This window comes from Tympanuchus pallidicinctus, unplaced genomic scaffold (genome assembly GCF_026119805.1).
Source record: "Tympanuchus pallidicinctus isolate F22 unplaced genomic scaffold, pur_lepc_1.0 scaffold3, whole genome shotgun sequence".
Classification (NCBI taxonomy): Eukaryota; Metazoa; Chordata; class Aves; order Galliformes; family Phasianidae; genus Tympanuchus; species Tympanuchus pallidicinctus.
The window spans coordinates 17,418,904-17,441,123 of NW_026294747.1; the positions used below are offsets into that span (position 1 = coordinate 17,418,904).

Genomic DNA, 22,220 nt, shown 5'->3' on the forward strand with positions numbered 1-22,220 from the left:
GCTTAAACAAAGTCCAGAAACACAAACCATTTGTAAGAAAGAAAAGTATTAATAAAGATTTTTAGGAAAAGAGTAGAAAAAGATGAATAATTGGTGATCTGGCATTTCAACTCCCCATATTCTTGTAAGGAAAAATAAGTGATCTCACACTGCTATAAACCAAACAAAATATGAGGATTGTTCCTTACTGTTTCCTCATCTTCTCCTTTTTTTATCATGAACATTTCCATTCTACTCAGTAACTTCTACATCACTTGGAACAAAGTCTCCCTCTAACCTCATCATGCTTGTCTATTACTGTGAAGATGTGCTGAACAGTCCTTAGGTCTTTAAAAGTAAACTCCTGTTGCTTGTCTGTGAAGGACTTTGCATCAGAAATGGCTCACACCGTTTAAAGGAAAGCAGGAAAAGATGACGTTCAATTTTGAATTTGGCTCCATTTCTTTTTCCTTATAAGTGAAGAAATGCTCATAACTGTAAACAATCCAGATTGATAAACTGTTGACTGACATACAATTCCCAAACGTATAAAGCTGCATTTTCTGCCTAATCTGGTAGCAGCCAGGCAGCAGCAATTTATTCATCTATCACAGAAGACTCATTCATTTTCTTTCTTACTGAAGGAGGAGGGTATAACAGCATGTTGAAGCTTTGCATTGGAGACATCTTCTCACATGAGACAGGCTTCCTGAGTGGAAATCAGGGCTACAGCACTGTAGTCATGACTTCTTAAAAATATCTCCCCTTTCTCCTCTTGCCCCACCAAGTCCTATGCCAAGAAGACGTCAGAAGAGAACATGGGGAATTTAGTATGTTTTCCTCTTGCCCAGGAAGGAGGCCATCCCTGACTGGCATGGAGAGCAGCAGCCAGGTAAGAATATAAACAAACACCTGAGTGACAGGCTGCAATGACCACATGGACCCCTTCCAGCATTACTTTCCAGCCCTCTCCTTCCCAGCAGCAAACCACTCTCTGAAACCTCATTAACGTCCTGGTGATGCTAACCCTGACCTTTTCCATTATCCTGTCCCATCTGCTGCTGTGGCTCTGAAATTCAATCTGTGGCAATGTCAATAAGGGCTTTGTCATATAAAGGGAGGAGCAGCTTCACAGTGATGTACTGTTTGCAAATAATTAGCAGAGACAGCAACAATTCTCAGCTGATAGTTTAGCTGATAGTAAGTACTGTGGTCACACAGTGAAACACATGAGGTGCCATTCAAGACAGCAAAGTAGGCCTGTGGCAACAAAAGGCATTGCCTGCAGGCAGAGATTACTTATAAAATGTTTTGGTTGCCTTCACTTTACAGAGCCTTCAGTTCTCTTTGAGCACTTGTAGGAGATCTGGATCTCTCCCAGAAAAGTCTTGATGGTGCATAGCACAGACAGATCCTCTGCATCTGGACAGCTGTGCAGGCAGATATCATACTGATGCATTAACAGAACAACCTGCAGTTCCAGGCAGGAAATTTGTTTGCTCCATCATTTACGCTAGTTTTCAAAATCGCTGGTTCACAGAAAGGGAAAAGTGGCTGAATAAATCCAAACCAAGCAAACATCACTCAAATGCTTGTTCAATGTTTTTTAACTTGTTCTCCCTCCTAAAAAGTGTCTGTGCTCCAGGAATATGGAAGCACGTTATCCCAGGAATATTGAAGAAAAGACACTTTTTATCCATTACAGCTGAAGTAGTCACAGAACACAAGGTAAATCCTACTTTAGTGACACCAGCAGCATTCAGTGGAACACAGGCACACTCATTCTGCAAAAGCCATCTCACAGCCGCCTCCTCGCCCCAGTGAAGTCTTCTTACAGACAACATGGTTTGAAGTTGATACAGTTCTATGTGAAGAAGTGTCATCCAAATCATAACCAAATGAGTTTTTGCCACTATTGTAACATAGTTTGCTCTACTGCATGAAACTACTCGCCTAGGAATTTCTTTCAGCGATTCTTACTTCTCAGATAACTTTTTTATGCACCACATCCCAGCAATATTGCTGCCAGCACAAATAATGATTATCAGTTTTGGTGCCTACTGCCCAAGAGAGAATACAAACGTGCAGAATGTGCACAGTAACTTCAACTACATCACATTTTGTTTTAGTGATTTGAAAACTTGAATAAAGATTCATATATTTGCAAATAACAAAGAGAAACCAACACCTACATTGCTTAACAATATGCTTGCCTTTTCTGCACCGAAGAATGGATTATTTTTGATATTAGGAAACAGGATAGACAAAGGCTGCTATTTTAAATGATAAATTAAATGCATTTTGTCAAAATATTTAAGCACTGAACATCTCCATCAGTACCTGATCCCACTTTCTTCATTTTTGTAACCAGTGTTTAACCCCACTGACTTATCATCCTGGTGCAAATCCATCACTTGCACACTTGACAGATGCATTTCCCGTGTCCTGTGCAAGGGAAGCTGTAGCTAATTTACCTGTTCACAGGACAGTGGTTTCATAAATCTAAAGTCCTCATTTGTGATCAAAACCTAGACACAATCAGCTGCTTTATTATGTTACTTGCAATATCTACATCACTCTAATTAGTAAGGATTTGCTCTCCAGTGGGATATAGCTGCAGGTTATTTGCAGAGAGTGCCTGCTAAATCACATTTATAATTCGAGAGGAGAGAAAGCAGCAAAGTCTGAGGGAATGTGAAACCCTGCAGCAAGGATAATCATAACAGGAGCCCTTGACACCTATCACCAACATCTCAAGAAACTCCCTCTGCTCTCAGTCAGCCTCCTGTACAGCCCCACTTATTGCCCACACTTATTCCCTCTGGTTTCCTGTTTGGTTCAGCACTCATCTGTAGAAGAGCAAACTTAAGCAGTCTCTGCTCCATCATTCAGAGCAGCTCCAGCACAGGTTTCAAGCAAGTTGTGTACAGGGACCAAGAATCACAGAAATATCTTTTATGGCTGCTGAATGCAATTATTTTTTTAACTATTAGAAGATCTTGAGAACTTGTGGAGCTGATGGGCATTGCTAGATTTTGTAGTGTGCCTTACTGTTCAAGTTCTGTAGGGAGGCAGCTAGCATTGACTACCAGAGTGGAAGGGATTAGAACTTTCACATTTGAACATGTTCCACTGTGTTGAGATTTTGTTACCTATACATTATATCGTCTACAAAATGGTCAGATAAATTCCATATAAGAACATAGCAGTGTAGCATGATGACATTAGGAATATCTCATACGTTATCAATGTTCAAAATTCACCTGATGTGCCTGTGCTGCTGCCGTTTGCCATCCTCTCCCAACCTGTTTAGGGACGGTGACCGGCTCCGGGAGGATGGTGTGTAGCTCCCTACAGTTTTTACAGTTCCATTAGGATTATTCTGCATCTGTTGAAGTAGATGAGGTGAAAGGCTGCGGTGGGAAGACGCAGAAGAGGAGGCTGACCACTCAGGGATATTGTTGATGTTCAGGTTGTTGTCACTGTTGGAACGAAGCAAGATACGTGGTGCTGCTAAGGTGCTCGGGGGTCTCCGCCTTCTGTTTGAGTAGGTAGGAGCCTCCCTAAAGGGCACTGTGTAAAGAAAGATATCCAGGGTAATCACAGATGAATTTATCATTTATATGTGCTTACAAGCCCATAAAAAGATTTAGCAACATATGGCATTGTTTTTTTTTTTCTGCAGAGACAGAAACTTTACCTTGCCTGCATATTTAATCAAATTAATTATCTTCAAAACATCATTAAAACTGAAAACAACTGGCCAACATTAACATGTTTACTGCTTTTAATAAATAGTCAGGCAATGCCAGTGGTCAGAGTCTGCAGAGCAGTCTGAGCTACAGTCTATGAAAAGGAAAACAGCTAATTATCCCTGAGCTTGACTCTCATAACGTTCAGATTTACTCTGTGTCGTAATATTCAATCAGAAAGACACTGAACGGTTTTGGTGTATCAACTTCCATCTCCCCTCTTCTATCAGCATCCAAGCTGGGAGAACTATGTTCCATTGCAAGTCCAGGCCTAACCTGAAATCTGTTGTGCTGTCACCTTATCCCCATCTTCCAGGTTAAAAATCAAGGACATAGATTTTTCTTCTGGCAGAACTCTATTACACCTCTACAATCCCCTGGTATTCATCTCTTTCTAATCTAGGCATTTCTACTCCATCTATTACTATTGTATATAGAGCATATTACCCCAGGGTAATACACTCGCCTCGTCACGTGCCACGTCCTGGGGAGAACATGACTGTATCCAAAGGCTGCAATATGCTAGTTAATGAAACAGTCATTACAGAAAACAAAAGCAAGAGCAATAAAAACCTAATGCAAACCAGAGAGCCTATCCATTCATCCATGTTACTGGTATACTGCTGCAGCCATACAAGAATTTGGACAAGCAGACTCTATAAATTCCAGATCTCCATTTCTCACTCTAGTGGGTCAGTTACTTGCAAGTGCAATTTAAAAGTAGAATTTCCTAATAAAAGGCACTAAACTCATACTAGAAGTGACAGCATTTTCTAGTTATAAGGCAGTAAGGGAACTGACCTTGGAAACTCATACTTAGCTCAGTCTACATTCACTCAAGCACTCTCTTTTCTTTCAGTGGAACTCATGGGGTTGTAGGATTGATCCTGAATGTATTCACATCTGAAAAATGCATGTAGTTACACCTGAAAAGTCACGTTAGTATAACTAATACAAAGCTGCCAGGTATCTTTCTGAGGACTTTACTAAGCTGCTGTAATTTTCAAATATTATATTTCAGTTGGGAAAGAAGCCCCACAAACTATCATCCTACATCTCTAAAGTGCCAGGAAGTGCCATTTGTAAAGTGCCACAAATGTCTACACATTCAATGCCCTTTAAAAACATACAAAATAACAGAATTAGAATGTGTCTGTCATACGCTGTAAGTAAATGAATTCACATAAATTTGAATATACACAGGAATCAATCTGTCCTGCCTTGACAGATAGCTTTTAAATGGGAGAACACAGAAAAAAAACCTAAGGTTCTCGAGCAAAACTGAAAGCATACTTATAATGTAAAATAAAGGTGTAATTGTAAGGAAAGGAATGGTTTATACAATTTTCACATGAACTGTTTTATGATTAACCGTGATTCTGAGTATTTTAAAACAGCATTCTTAATATTTTTAATGAGTTGAAACAGTGTCTGGTAAGTAGCTCAAAAAACATCAGAACAACCATAGAAAAGAAAACTGTGTGCACAGAGAGGAAAGACTTTAAATTTATTTCCATAATTTGAAAGAGGCTGAAACAAGGGAAGTAGTCTTTAAAAGATCTCAAAGGCATAAAGTTCAATATCTGTGCTAAAATCTGACAGAAATTCTATGTAATTTTCTGGACATTCCAAATCTTTCATGCTTCATATCTTTTCAGAGTTTCAAAGCAGCAAAGTGTGTCACTGAAAGCACCTTATTGCCTCAAATGTCACAGTGAAACCCATGGGCTAGTACTAACTTGAAGAAAATCCACAGCTCTTATATCCAGAATTAACATCCACAGATATTCTGATCAATGTCTGTGACATGAATGTGCTGTTTGTGCACTACTGTTGTACTTTCAGCATTCAGAATATGGCTCTGGATGTGATTTCATTGAAGACAGAAATTTTTCCCAGGTACAAAATAAAACACAGCAGCTGCTGCAATAATTTAATTACAGAGAAATCAGAGAAAATCAGAAAATGTATGGCAGATATAGAATTTCTGCCTGAAGAACTAGCCTTGTTCCCTTAGGATCACCAAAGTTTGTCTCAGACTTCAGTAAAAATGGGGTCTGGCCCTAAGACTTGAGATTTTTACCCCTTAAAATTGCTTACACACAGGGAAGGCTGCAGAGCCACAGCTACATCAAACCAAATGGTGCCCAGGGGTTCTGCCCATGCAGTCAGCTGTGCATGCTACTGGCAGCAGGAGGGCATGAGCTCAGGATGGGGACAGGGCAACAGGGAGCTGTGAGCACCTTTGTGCCAGCAGTGGGACAAAGCATAGGGCTGTGCGCTACCTCCCACTGGAAAGCGGTGTGTTGTATGTGTGCACGCTCACCAGGTATCGTGTTAAATTCACTCTTTTTCCTTCATGTGTCAGATTTTACATTTAGGAGTCAGCTTTTGATTCACTATTAACGTTCTATCCTTAAGGACAGAACTGCAAGCAAAATCAGCCTTTACTACAGAGAATGCACAGGAAAGCGGACAATTAATGACATCAATTGATGTGTGTCTAACAAATCTTATAGAAATAGTTAAAAATAAACATTTTCTTGCCTAAAGTGATTAATATTCCTCCCAACTGTTTCTTTTCCCCAGCAATCTGCAAACTGTAAGTGGGTGGATATTTTTTTAGCTCCTCTTATAGTCATTATTTATATTATTTGCACAATAAAAAAATCACTACAACACAAAATGATGGAATGCAAACATCCACTTTCTTAGCTCTGTTGGACACTGTCACTCCCTAATATCTCACCATGCTCACAACTATAAGAATAATTATTCTCAAACTCGTTTGGGAAAAACAGTTGATATAACATGACATGAAAATGCCTAAACTAATTTAAAGCCCCTGAAGTTTAAAATTATCATCTCTAAAAGCATGTCTGAAAGCATCATTTAATCCTTCCTTATCTCTCAGCATCCATCTACTCCTGGCATTTCTTAAATCTGAAGGAGTAGCAGTCACTGACAAAAATTCACTCAGGAAATTCCTTACGCGTCTCCAAATGCATTTCTTAGGGAACAACACATTTCTATAACTACTTCAGAGAAAACAACACAATTAATAAAGTCACATCCAGCCTTCATAATCAGTTGCCTAAATGGATGGTCTAGCATAAAATAATTTTGGAAACAAAACTACATGAACTGATTAATCATAAAGTCACTAAGCCGAACATATTAAATGTACACAAGAAAACACCGGTCTGAAACATTGAAGTGTTCTGCTTGCATCGCTTACCTTCTTTCTTTGTGAAGGCATTTAACAAAGACTTCATTTTCCCTTTTACTTTAGCAGCAATCCCCTCATTATATAACCTTTTCTGGGAAGAAAGAGGAAAAAAAAAATAGAAAAGAAAAAAAAAAAAATACAGCTACCCAATTTCTATGTGTTGAGGCTGCCTGCACCCTGACATGAGCAGCAGGTTTCTGGGCACTGTGTAATTGCCAGCATAGCGGGCACGCAGCGCCCGGCGCGCTGGTGACAAAGCCCACCCCACATCCTGTCTGTCAGCTGGGAGCCAACTGTGCATAGACTGGAGCCGCTCACACACACACACACACACACACAGAGAAAAAAAAAAAAGAGGAGAAAAAAAAAACACCACTCTGCTCTCTCTCCCAGCATCAGTCATGTGAGCGTCTCCGCTGCCGCCTCGCAGCAATGCCCTGCTCCTGGGCCCAAGGCGAGGGGCAGGGAGAATGGGAGATGTGCAGCAGGGCTCCATGGCCACACTACAGGCTGTGCTGTCAGTGGCAGGGAGCCCTGGAAGAGCTGGGAGCTGCTTCATGAGCGCTAGCGTGCTCAGCTCGCAAACTTGCCTGGCTGACCCGCGGGGCTTACAGGCACCCTTTGGTTTCGGTGTTTGCTTGCTTGCTGAGCGTGGTGCTCGGAAGGAAAAGTGAAAAGCAAATCAAAGCAGCAATCTGCCTGCACTGACTACAGTGAGATGTTACACAAAACTGCCACTACTCAGAGTAGCTGGAGCTGGCCTATATTCCAGCCTGACACAGATAGGTCTCAGCACCAGCAACTTTCCACTCCCCTTTGCTGCGGTGACTACACCAAAATAAAACAGAATCTCATTCTGCACAGAACAAAAGTACTAAAATTTGACTGTGCCATTTCTCTAACTTTCATGCAGATGCCACAAAACAAATAAGCATGTTGTGTGTGCAGTTTGTAGTGCACTGTTCCATCTTTGGAGGTGCTCAAGGCCAGGTTGGATGGGGCCCTGGGCAACCTGACCTAGTGGGGGGCGGCTCTGCTCATGGCAGGGTGGTTAGAGCTCGATAATCTTTAAGGTCCTTTCCAACCCAAGCCATTCTATGATAGGATACAATAATTCTGACAAACATTCTGCAGGGAACCATAGCAGCCTGCAATGTACAGACACATTGACAGGGAGGAAGCAGGGGTAGTGCAAGCAGCCCCTCAGAGCTCTAGCAGAACCTACAGTGAAACAGCTAAGAAGAACAGGAAGTTTTCTGCTTTGAACATGAGTTACCCACGGTAAAAAGCCATCCTCAAACTGCATAAACTACACAATAGTTAATAAACATGTATTCTGCCTCAGACACCTCTGCTGACCTGCTAGTATATCTATTTTCAAAACGTTGGCCTTTTTCTAACTGTGAAAACAGCTTCAAGAAGGACAGAAGATAAATCACTTAAATGGATTCAACCCCCATATGCTTGGTGACATCATATTAAGCAAAACTGAAAAGAATTAGTAAGCATAAATAAATTCAATTATTTAAGCTTCATTTAACATTCCAATGTTTGCATAGCTCTTAATTTCTAATGAAAATAATATTTCTCTAAATTAATGTAATTGCACACTTTGATTCAATTTCTTTTTCACTGTGCTCATAATGTGGAAAGTTTACCAGGGATATCAGATACAAAATATGCATATAAATTTAAACATCTGTATTTGACAAAAATAATTTTTTCTGAACTTTAAAAAGATGTAAAGTTTTCTAAAGAGTAACTCCGAAGTCTTTTTCACCATCTTATAAGTAAATGTATTTGTTAGCTCTCTAGAAGAATCAGTATTGATTCCAGAACAAGAACTACTTACACTAGGAGAGCTATGTCACTAATTTGAATTGCAAACTTCTGTGTGCTACCCTTTATAATAGGATCATAAAATCATTCAGGTTGGAAAAGACCTCTAAGATCATCTATTCAAACCACCAACACATCCTCATCATGCTTATGTGAGCCAAATCACTCACTACAAAATCTACATGATTCTTCAACACCTCCAGATCCACTGATTCTGCCACCTCCCTGGGCAGCCTGTTCCAGTGCCTCATCACTCTCTCAGAGAAATTTTTCCTAATATCCAATCTGAACCTCCCCTGGTGCAACTTCAAGCCATTACTTCTTGTCCCGTCACCAGTTACCTGGGAGAAGAGGCCAACTCCCACTTCACAAAACTCCATTCAATCCCCTCAATTACACTTGGAGCCGTGAATGACAAAGGAGCTATAATTATTAGTAATGTTTTATATTTCCATGGTACTTTCTAACTAAATGTAGTCAACAGTAAGTGTGGGCTAGTGAGGTCTGCAGAAAACCTAAAGATGTTGTGGAGTACCAGCAGCGAGAGGTGGACAGAAGGGGGCTGCGTGTTGGCAGCTCAGGGGAGACCAACATCTTGGATTTTGGTTATTGATGGGGCTGAGAGAACTCAGCTCTGCTGCAATGCCCATAGAGTAGAGATTTCCAAGGACATGCACTGAAATCAGCTTTACACAGCATAGGCAAATGCTCTTTATTGACTATGCGGAACACAGACTGACACCTCCCCCCTCCCTCCACACCCCTTAGATTTTTAAGAGAACTACCTGTTGTGTGCTCAGGGAAAGACCAAAAACCCTGCCTCCATACTTTCAGCCCTGGACACTTTGCTGAAGGGTTGCCAGTATAGAATTATAGGACTTCATCCTCAGATTATATCTTCTTCCATGTGGGTGTCAGTGCTTCAACTTAATACTATCCTAAGTACCTAATTGCAAGAGTTAGGCTAGGGAAGCGTTAACTCTATTGTGCTTATTCCTGTCGGTTCATATACAGAAAAATAAAAACAGGCAGGCAACCGTGGTCAATCAAAATCAATCCCAGGGGGTATTTTTATTAGATTCTCACTGGAGCTCCAGCATTTCATCACCTAGAGGTTTCTAATCAGCGTTATAAAAAACATAAAAAAAAATATTAAAGTCACTTGAAATTATTGAGTTTCATGGAAATTGTAGGAACTCTTTCCTATCTACACCATCAGATACATCGTTAGATGAATGATCATTTTATTCCATTTAAGTGTCTCTCTTTCTCCCATTGAAGGAAATTGAAGGAAATATGATTTCTTCCCCCATGGCAGAGCCTACTGCAACAAATGTTATTGTACAACTGGAAAATATGACAATCAAGGAAGTCAGCGAACTATTTGCAGCTGCAGTTTTTGATGTTTACTGATTGTCACTAATAGCTTATTAGAATTTGCTTGTTTTAACCGAAGTCCTAAAATCTGTAGTGTGGGGGAGGTAATAAAGAAAGCATTCCAGCAATTTCCACCTTTTCCAGAAGGATTTTTGCTGCCTTTTGATGATAGCCTTGGTGCTGTTAGCTCAGCATAAAAGAACTAATGATTTGTCTGCGTCAGCATACAATAATATAACCCACAAACTATAGCAGCTATAATCTAAAAATCATAAAGAGCACTACAAATGCAAGAGAGGTAAGCCCTAACAGTCTTTTTTTCCCCTCTACATATTCTGTAGGTGCCCAGTAAGACATCCATGGGCTCTGCATGGGGCTACTTCTGCAAAGAAGAGGCCCTCAAGCGTAAATCAAAACATGGGCTCCAAAGTTAACTTCGATTGGCCTTTTTTTGTATGTTGGTAACATCACTTTCCTAAAATTTTCCTTTGTACTTCAGTCTCTGGATTCCATTGGGAATCAATGCCAAATTGTAGACCTCAAAAAAATGTGTAAGTCACTTTTAAGAACTTCATGAACAGCTAAAAAATGATAGGTTTGACCAAATCTATGCCCTTGCTTCATCTTCCCACAAAGAGCAAGCGCTTCTCAGATAATGGCAGAACACTCACAATTATCATCTTTGTTCTTTTTAGGTTTTGCCCATTTCTGAGTTCTTAACAGAAAAAAATCTCTTCAACTCATATACCCATCTAGGCTTTTGTTAAAAATACAGTTCTTCACATATATAAATAAATTTCTCTCCACTATAAAATAGGCTTCCCGTATGCTAAGCCACCAAGGGGAGAGTTAGATGAGAAAAGACAGATTCAAATATAGACTGTAAAGTACACAAAGATTCAAATACAGACTGTAGAGTACAAAACAGAAAACAAAAAAAGCCAGTAATTCTAGCTTGCTTACTTATCCTACAGAGCGACAGCATAGTTTCAGGAGGAGTTCTTAGGGCAACAACCAAACCTCTTTCATCACACCATGTTGTTTTATTTTTTGTAAAACGTCTGAGTTCATTCAGGAGGCTGCAGTTATAACAGCCCTGAAAGAGGAGCATCTGAGCCCACGCAAACGCTTAAAGAGCCCAGCCGTACCTAACCTGTGTGTCTCTGTCACCACTGGGAGGGACTTCTCCCCACTCAGCGGCTATCTGTATCCATCAGCACCAGTTAGCAGACTTCAGGCAGGCAGCTCAAGCCTGAAGGGTAGAACAAGGGCAGGAAACAGTGTGTAGGAAAGGACAGCAGAGGGATGGATCGGGAACAGATGGCAAGAGTTATCAATTAGAAGTAGAAAGAAAAACAGAATATAGCAGTGAAAGTTACATAGCCATGTGCCAGACTTCCCTTCCATCACCTGGCATGTATCTTACATCGCTGTCCCTAAAGTTTACTGTTTGACAAGGGCCAGCCTCACTTTACTCTCATGGGGAAAGTGGCACATTCACAGAACTGTATTTAAAAACAACAGCCAAAACAAGTAGTTAGAAAAATTCTCAGACGTGCAGCAAAATCCACAGCTGTACACAAGAAGGTTTGTTTCTAGAGGCAAAACTTGTGCAATGGAATGAACTGGTCACTGCTGGATCTCCAGTTCTGCAGAAAATCCTTTATTCAATTCATGCTCTTGAAATATTTTTAATAATTCAGTATGTGAGGTGCACATGTTTTTGGGTGCATTTCAAAGGATTTCCAGAGGCAGTGAGTATACAGTTGCCACACTTACATGAGTTTAATACCATGGGAACTGAAAATCAACCTCTCTTTCTTACAATACTCACATGATTAAAAAGGAAGGCTTCCATAAGATTCAGTGGGATTACAGCAGTTATGCAGGAGCAGCATTAAAGAGCTGCATGCTTCTGCAGAAGGCAAGAATGCTGACTGTAAGGCTTACTTTCAGATGCTTACACATCAAGAACCATACATGTAAAAATTGCTAAGTATCACTTAAAACTTTGTATGTGTCAGAGCAAATGTCTGAAATCTCCTTGCTGGGTTAGAATATAATTGGTTCAGAAACTGTGATACAGAAGAACTTGAAAATCATGGTGTTTCACTTTTTTTTTTTATTTAATTTTCTGATTACCAGGCTCAAGGCAACTATAGGTGTGCACACTAGAATTTACCTTAGAAGCAAAATAAAACCTCTGTCCCAAAGAATAGGAAGCTGCTCTGTTCTTGAAGTTGTGTGGGAAATCTGGGTTGGGATGCATGCAGACACAGAACAATGAAGACTTAAAATGTGGGAAAATGAAAACTTGTTATTTCATGGGCAAAGCTGCAAGCAGGGAGGAAACAATGACCAGTAATGAAGGAAAACGTCTTGTAAGTAGTAGCTTGAAGAGAGAGAAAAGCAAAGGTAATGAGAGAATGCTACAGTAGCTGAAACAGAATTTTAAAATATGATTGAAATCCACCAGCAATGTCAAAGAAAGCAGCATATTTGAATAACGTATGGCTTACTTTCATTCTTAACAGGTACTGTCCTTTAAAGAAAAGGCACTTATCTAAATACAAATCTGTAGTTTACAAAGTTCTGTTTCTTCAGGATAGGATCCAGAGATGAAGCATGGAGAGATCAGCTCAGAGTTGCCAGTAGTTTCTAAAGGTTTTATACTCACAGCCTTCTATTTCTATCCCATGCTTGGGTTTGAAGGAACATCAGATCCTGTTCTAAATGCGTTTCTGCATGCACATAAGAAATAGCAAATTTCCTTGGCTGTTTGGAAATACCTTTCCACTGTAATGTAACCATGGGAAAAAAAAATATATAAAAAATAAGTAGTTCTTATAAATGCTTTCAAAAAAAAAAAAAAAATAATGATCAACAATACTCAACAAACAATAATCAACAAACAACAATGGATGATTTAGAGTTAAATCAGGAAACTACTTGTTTTAACTGTCTGTATTATTTTTTAATGGCAGTTCTTTAAATATGGACTGCTCTGATTTCAAATTCTGTTTTTGGTACCAATGAGAATTGGCTCATTCTACTGCACCAAAATTGTTCACTCTTACACAGTAGTGGATTATCAGTTACCAGCTACTTAAATATGTCATCAGAACAAGAGATCAATAACCTTTATGGCATCTGGACAGAAAGACTTATTTTATTTAGCCACTACATATTCCTACGCTCCTTTAAACAAGCTGAGGAAAGGATGGTGCAATTTTCTCTGCTAATACATTGAGAAATCTAGTTCTGATGCAGCACCACTCAGACTCATTGAATTACAGTTCAAGCAGAAAGAAAAAAAAAATTCAGTATCATTTAGACAGAGGAGAATTTCATAGCTGGTAGCTCCTAAAAAGAAAGATGCCTGATGCTTCTTTTCACAGCTGATGCAGATAGGCCTTGGATGCAGTACACAAATTTGTGGGCTGCTGTCTCATGTCACAAAAAAGAAAAAAGACAAATGAAACTGCACAATACACTTAGAAAAACAAATGAACCAATACTGGATTGCATACTGCTTTTGTGTTCTGGTGTTGTACAGAAAACAGTCTAATTTTGCCTTTGTGTAACTTTCCTCCTACCAAAAGCTCTCAACAAATTCCTTAAATCATTATGTTGTTCCAGGATTTATTCAGTGATTTGATTTCACTGCTTTAATCTAAGTGTGAACCTCTTTAGTAAATAGTGGGACAAAGCATCTGTGCTTCCAAAAGTGTTGGTGGATCTTGTCAGTTTTATTTAGAATAACATCATTTCCATAACTGAAAACGTCTATTGCAACCAATGAGGAAAAAAATCCTCCATCTGAAAAAAATTGCAACATATTTAACCGCCAAAGCGCTCAGACAAAATTCCACAGTCCTGTGTGTTACCCTAATACAATTTTTACAGAAAAAGGTACTTGCTGGAGCAGGGTGGGCTGGATAAACCTATTTGTACTATTGTTTGCATCAGTCAGTTGGGTCTGATTCTCCAGGCTTCATAACTTTCAGCACTATTCCTCCAGATCATCAGACATGAAACACATCCACCCTGTTCTGACAATATTTTACAGTATTATATATACATATAATATATACAATCTAGATGATAACACAAGGTAAATAGGGATGGTATTGAAGACCAACTTGATAGTCCATCTCCAGTTCAAGTGTTTCTTAGACATATAGTCACTCCTAAGTTACTGTAGGGCAAATGCCAAATTTATACTCTGCATCTTTATCCAGCCAAAATCTCCCTCTTTTAATTTGAAACCATTTTCCTTTATCCTGTCACAACAGACTCTTAAGAGCTGTCCCTTTCAAGAATCTGGAACAACTACCCATTTTTGTCACCAACTCAGTTTCAAAGTAGACCTAGCACTACAAGCACTACAAGCGGAAATTTTTTTTAGCTAGTGAGAGGATACACATTTTTGTTACCTGTGTACAGTCTCCCACCTTTCTTTTGTCTTTGTCTTTTCTATACTTAGACAGTACTTACGGCACGCAACAACTCATCCCTCAAAATATATGTTCTAAATAGAAGAAAAGATGCTCTGAAGTTATGCCATCAAGCAGGATCTTTGAAAAAAATAAAGGCCAATAATTTAAGCTGATAACTGTCTCACTATCCTTAGTCCCTTTTAGACATTTTGTCTTAAGAAGAAACTAAAACATAGCTGACTTATTCCTTAAAATAACAGCATTTAAAATTACATTAGTAGCCTACATTTCTCTGTTCCAAAAATAACTGTTAATGAATCATGCCGGTCTAAATAAGAAAGGATTAAAAAAAAAATAATAATGTATCTGCTATAGCAGGGGGTTGCCTTTGTAGAACAAATATGTAGGTGTTTGTAGCATTCGTAACATTTTCAGTGGTTAATCCCATTGAGAACTGCAGGCTTGCTCACTGGAGCACTTTTGAGATTAACATTTAAAGTAATATTACCAATAATACTACGCCTACTTCTTGTTCAAGACAATATCACTTGTATTTTAAAATATTTGAAAATGTTGAGGTAAGGTTATTGGTTTTTGTGGGGTTTTTTTTCTTTGCTATTGTATCCTGTTTCTTCATTTGGACTGCAGGTTAAGTTTTACATTGGTGCACCAATAGCTGAGCTTAGGAGATTTTCTGAAACAAGAATATGAAAAAGTATTCTTGTTTATACAGGTAAGACTAACTAAAAAAGCAAACATGATGCAAGCTTAAAGTCCATTACCAAAAAGTAATCTGCTGTGCATACTGTTTCAGAAATATTGCTACTCCTAACATTTCTGACAGCAGTAGTAGATGTAGCCTCATGATATTCATTAATTCAGTGGAAAAATGTGTGGCTGACATCCAAGATATTACTGTGAAAATAGAAGCATTCTGGATATTATTTGGCAGTCACACCCCCGGACATCATGAGTACTACAATAAAATATGAATTCCAAGTTCAATTTCTAAAATAACTCTGCTTTCTTCCGGACAAGTGGTATAAATAAAGCTAGTAGGAAAAGGCACTGCACATCCTTAAAAAAGAACGGGATCTGAAAAAGGAGAGAAATTGTACAAATGAGCAAATTGTGTATGTTATCCTCTACTAAGCCATAGCAGCATTTCAGGTAGATTTTTGATGTTTCAGAATAATTTCAGACTGTGTGGTTAGCAAAGAAATAATTTCTGATGCTAGTATTACCTGTGTATATGTGAAGTTACTATATGTATCCACAAACACTTTCATTACAGGAAGCATAATTTGCCAATGAACACCCACTATCTAGCCTGTCCTCCTCTGTAGAAACATCATCTAAACCAAGTTAATGATGACTGTACTTGTATACTTCTCAGGTATGAAAATCATGAATAATAAGCACGTCTTTACAAGCAAAATAAAAACAAAAACAACAAAAAAATGAATCAAAGTAAAAATATAGAATAAGAACAGACATGGTAATATAGAACACGTATTACATTAGAAAGCTTCAGCTGAAAAAACGAATTCAAATGAGTTACAGCATCTCTTTGTTTAATAATGTTTCTAATAGAAATCTGAAATGAAAGAAAGACCAGCACTCAGCTTGATCAGTGGACTCTGGATGCTATCCCAACAGAAACTTGTGGTGCATCAGTTCTGCAAGCAGTCCCTAGATGATTTCTCTGCTTCAGATCAACCTACAGAGAACCACAGCCCTTAGGAAGCCTCCATCACAACAGACAAGGCAAACACATCCAAAAAGTATTCACATCCCCATTCCATGTTTCCAGCTGTGGTCAGAAAAGGAATCCAGAAACCTAAGACCGCTTCCTCAGCTGAACAATGATTATCAGTGGAAGGGTAGGAGAACAAACCAAGAATAAATGGTAATCCATGAATTTGGAGAAAATTCTATGGAATCACTGCAAAAGTAAAATTTCCATTAAGTCTTTCTACTGGTCTACAGTTTGCAAGAAGTTCAGAAGTGATACAGCATAAGTTCCCCTTGGTACGACCATCGTTCCTTTATGTTGGGAAGCTGCAAGCAACATCAAAAGAATTACTAGCAGCAAAGATAAAGGAAAAATAAACAGGACGCATAGATGCCTTTAAGGTCAGAAAAAAAAAGTATGAATGGCAGTGGAAGGACTGGAAGATAGGAAGAAAATACAGAGAAAAATCCAGTGATTCCCCACAAATCTGACATATAATTTGAAAGAGATTTTCAGTGGAGAAAACGGAAACTGATTAGCTTTAAGATACTTCAGAATAACAATTCAACAACTCTTGAAAGGGTATTCTGTATATATACAGAATATAACATATTACCAAGTAAGTAACACAGATTTGGGGACTGTACATTACATGGAAGTATAAAGCAACTCTAAGCAACTCCTTACCTGAAATAATACTTTCTGAATACCACACCACAAATATCAAACCAGATAGCAAGGAATAGAAATATAGTGAATGATCAGGACCTGGGAATGACTAATTAGTGATTTGAATTTATGTAGGAAAGGTTACAATAGGTGAAAGTTCCGAGTAAGGTCTTAAATCATTCACAGTCGCTGGGTTTCGATACTGGCTTAACTTAGAAAAATTTTTTGTTTTACTCCACAGCTTGTTAGTTAATGAATAAACAGAAAATAAAACTGCTGAAACAACAGCTTAAATTCTAGTTCCAATAAGAGTGGTGTATGAACTATGGTGGAAATAAAATATCAATCAAGAAATAAAGAAATGTTTGATTGATATGAAATTGAGGGCCACTCCAGAGCTACAGAAACAGTAAAATAACTAGAAGAATAGAACAGTAGAAAAGCACAAAATGTATTCAGAAGTAACAGAAAAAAAGGTGTAGACAACTTTACTTCTTCTCTCCCTCTCCCATTCCAATGAACAAACAGTCTGTAGATTTCTTTGAGCACATAACTGGAAGGAGCAAACAGGATGTGGCCCTGGCACCTTCCAGCCAGAAAAGCTGCAAGATAGCTCTCCATAGCTATGCTCACAAGCCACATTTTGATCAGAAAGCTTTAAGGAGCAGAGCAGTTTATCCCTACCTCTAGTGTTCATATATTCTAGTAAAATACGTAGCGAAAAACATTTTGCTTCTTTGATCCATCAAACAAGTGGAACAGTCTGCAGACTAAAAGTGAAAAGCTTCACAATCACAGACAGAAATCTCTGTGAAGTTTACTCTCCAGAGCCAAACTGCAGCAGAACAACTCAATGAGTTCATTATTCAAATGTTGTCAATATTTCAGTGAGTGAGGTTCAAAATATTAACTAGTAATTTATTTTTAACTAACACTGTATTGTGTAAAACAATAGACAGACTTTTACATAGTTATTTTTTCAGATTACATGATCAAGAACACACAGCAGTTGCAGTTTGTTCAGATTTTTTAGAACACAGTAAATGAGAAATCCTGGTCATTAATTGACAGATTATCTGAAAATTATCTGTTGCTAGGGGTAAATAAGATCATAAATAAAACGAATTATTTTTTCTCATCTGTGTAAGTGAGAATCTTATTTTAAAGGGTCTTACTATTTAAGCCTTACCAAAAACTTTAACTGTTATCTGTGCTTCTCGTAAGTCTGAACTGTCAGCCCTATTGTTGCTATGAATCCTCTTGCCATGAAAAACTTTGGCTGTGAAGGCAATTGAACTTTGTCTATTCTGCCACTCTACAGGAAAAAAAGGGGGAAAATTGAGCTATCTCCTGACTGATGTTCTGTAGCTGGTGGCAATTTTTTGATTTTACATTATTACTTCACATCTACCAATAGTCTTCATTTTCAGAACCTTCCTACTATCAGTGATGCTTAGAATCAGTGACAAAAGAAGAAAGACTACCAATAAGCAACAGTTCTTCACTATAAGGAACACTGTAAAGAAAAAGTATGCATAAAATAGGAGAGAGAAAAGAGGGTGAAAAAAAAAAAAAAAAAAGGATAAAGAGATTGGATTAGCAGTAATGAATTGATCCCATAATCACTTAACAACAAAAAAAATAACATCAGAATGAGTACTTTAGAAAACTGGCAGGCAGAAAACCACATCACAGCTCCAGCAATGAATGAACTTCAGTAAGGAGACTGTGAAAGATGGCTGAAGTTATTAAACAGGAACATAAGGATAAATAAGAGAGAAAATTCAGGGAACAGTTTCAAACCCTATGAAAAAAATATGAAAAAGGAGAAAGGAGTAATGAAGAAAGTAGAAATTTAGTACTTATGGTAATAATCACAGACAGGTATTTCTGAGTAAATTGGAGTACAAATGCAATGAGTTTGTGGTTTCTCACAATTGCAAAGTACTTTGACTTCAGTAACTTCTCAAAAAACAGCGATTTAAAAAAATTAAATAGCAAACTAAGACACATCTAGTTTGCTACTAGGAGGGCAGATCCAAAAGTAACACCTCCTGTGTTATTCTGTCGGCCCACAACATCAGAGAAAGATGTTGGCGATATGGCAGTATAGGATGAACACTCCCATCAGTGCTGCTCTACATTTTGTCACTGTGTGAAAGATAACAGCAGAGGGACAGTCTGACAAAATGGTGTCTAATATGAAGGTGAGAATGAAGTAAAGGTGAAGTAAAGGTCACTGAATTCCTCCGTAAGGAAAAATGGCACCTACTGACATTCACTGAATGTTCATGGAGAACAACCAATGGATGTGAGCACAGTAATACAGCAGGTGGTGTATTTCAGCAGTGGTAACAGCAACATGAAAGACAAGCTTCCTTCTGGATGGCCACTCACAGCTGTCATACCACAAAATGAGGAACATCTCAATGAACCCATCTGCAGGAATTGGTGGATTATGAGCAGGAAACTGTATCCAGAGATGAAGACGATGATGGCACAGCTGGAACATTGCAAAGTTTGCACCAGGGTCACAGAATCACAGAATCACAGAATTGTAGGGGTTGGAAGGGACCTCCAGAGATCATCGAGTCCAACCCCCCTGCCAAAGCAGGTTCCCTATAGCAGGTCGCACAGGTAGGCATCCAGGCAGGTCTTGAACATCTCCAGAGAAGGAGACTCCACCACCTCCTTCAAATGCAACCATGCGGGAATAGAAAGAACACCATATGCAAGTTTGCCAGGGCCTACTGAGCCAATATGAGGCTGAAGGTGACAGTTTGCATCGTTACTGGCGATGAGAGGTGTGACCACTATGAACCAGAATCAAAACAGCAGTCCATGAAGAGGTGATGCATGAATTCTCCACCAAAGAATAAGTTCAAGAGACAGCATTCAGTGAGTAAAATGAGGTGCAGTCTCTTTTGTGGAGACGTTTTTGGAGGAAAGGGGCGATCCTCCTGCATTTCGTGGAACCCTGACAGATTATGAACTCTGGCTGCTACATCACAACACCATGTAAGCTAAAGGCTTGAATTCTCAGAGCAACACAACCTTGCTCTTTAAAAGACAGTAACACCAAGCCCCATACCAGTCTGAAAACCACAAATAACATTTCCTTTCTTAGCTGGACTGTCCTACCACATGCACCATATAGTCCAGATTTGGAATCTTCTGACTTTTATCTGTTTGATCTGATGAGGAACAGACTGCATGAGTAGCATTTTTCTAGCAACATCACCATCACAGCAGCTCTAAAACAGTGCATCCCTTCCACTAGTGCACACTTCTGTGAACATGCCCTGCAGGCTCTTGTCCACTGGTGAAAACACAAAGATGATGCTGGTGACTATGCTGAAAAAAATAGTGCTGAAAAAATTGCTCTATTAAATTATGTTATTTTGCTCTTTGTATCTGTTGTATTTTCCATGGAAATAAATTAGAGGCTAGAAAGACACAGAATTTAGGAGAATACAAGAATGCTAATCATGTGGCAAGACCACAATCTTAGTTTTTCTATTCCATAAGCAGGATGATTGAAAGCATCAGTTTTTGCATGCATTCATTTAGGCCATGCACAACTACTGGGATTTCAAACATGATCTGGAGAACTAAGACCCTAAGATCCTCAAGGTTGCAAGGAGAATAAAGGTCTGAGAAGAGTAGAAAACAGTTTTTGTTTCCATTCAAACTTTTAGTAAGCATTAGTAAGGATCTTACTAATTACTAAACAACAGACATTAAAAATTGATGTTCACAATAAGCTAGAAAGGACATTAAAACAATTTTTGAAGATTTTTTTGAGGATTTTTGAAGAGTCAGGAGCAAGGCAAGCATTACATTGGATTTAAGCCATCCTTTACTCACAGTACTCTACTTGAGAAGTCTCTATTCATTTTCAGGGTATGCCAGCTTGCCTGTGTGCTAGATAGTGGAAAGTGATCACAGATGGTGATGCTAATGGATGGTGGATTTACCACAATGCACATTTTCTATGTCCATTTCACTTAATTCTAAAATATATGCCTCAGTGGGAGACAGGCATACAAAGAGCTAAAAAAAAAATAAACAACCATAAAATATTCCTTTCTACATCATCAGGCATCCAGTATCTAAAAAGATTTAGCATTTTTCAGACCCTATTCATGTAGTTTTCAACCGTAGTCAATAAAATTATTACGTTTACCAACATCCTGTAGGTACACTTGGAATGGTTGCATGGTGCACCCATAGGGGAAGGATCAGGGCTGTTAAAAGTTGCTGTCTCGTAGCAAATCTCAAGGGGGAAGATTGGGAAAGGGGAAGAGCAAGAGAAAAAACAGTCCTGCAGCTCTTCCGTGTGCAGGCTGGAGGGAGATAGTTCATTAGAAGGTTTACAATAGGTCACAATGGATTTCATGCAGCCAAATTCCTAGAACCACAGTGGATCATGAGTCAATAACTGTATTTGGCTGGCTACTAGGTTACGCTAGGGGCACTTTCAGAATTGGATACGGTTATATTTCAAACATCAGTATTTAAATGATTTTCCCATTTCAAAGTGAGAAGATGAAAAAAGGTGATTAAATTTACAATGTAACTTTGACTTATTGCTTAGATTTATAATTATATTGCTACACATAAAATCATTACTTGCACTGATGATAACTTAAAGAAATCATAGTCAGCATTCAAAAGGACTGCAATTTTCCTCACAGGTGTTTAAAAGCTTTCTTTACTTAACAAATATGTTTCATTCACAGTATTCTGGGATGATTGAAAAAAAATTAAATTGTACCCTACAGAAAAATACCTGCTTTTTTTTTTTTTTTTTTTTTTTTTTTTTTGGGCGGGGGGTGGAAGTATTTAGATCTACACTAAGAAAACTTATTTCAAAAACATATCCCAGAAAATTCAACACTTTTATGCAGTGTGGCTTGACTATTCTAATTCTGTCCAGAAGTATACATCTATGGAAAGCTTTCATTAGATAATTTTTCTGTTCTACCGCAACCACTCTGTTTTCTCAGGGAAATAAAATATTTTTATATCCTTAGGCAATATCTTTCTCTGGATAATTTCGTAAACGAAACTTAATGCTAACATTTCAGTTTACACTGGGCTTCACAAGTATTTATAGTTAAATATGTGGAAATCAAACCACTAGCACTTCGATTTGCGCATACACAGAGCAATCTGTTAATAAAATATTGTTTACTTAA

General features: G+C 38.5%; 1 protein-coding gene across 7 annotated transcripts in view; it reads right to left on the minus strand.

Moving 5' to 3' along the window:
- SHANK2 (SH3 and multiple ankyrin repeat domains 2) overlaps positions 1-22,220 on the minus strand; it is a 334,008-nt gene that overhangs the window by 207,764 nt on the left and 104,024 nt on the right. For 6 of the 7 annotated variants that reach the window (XM_052693113.1, XM_052693116.1, XM_052693111.1 and 3 more), the window contains one exon: positions 3,243-3,552. In XM_052693113.1, the coding sequence (XP_052549073.1) occupies positions 3,243-3,552 (310 nt within the window). Of the gene's footprint in view, positions 1-3,242; positions 3,553-6,969; positions 7,218-22,220 lie in introns of those variants that run through there. The other variant, XM_052693117.1, reaches the window with a different exon arrangement.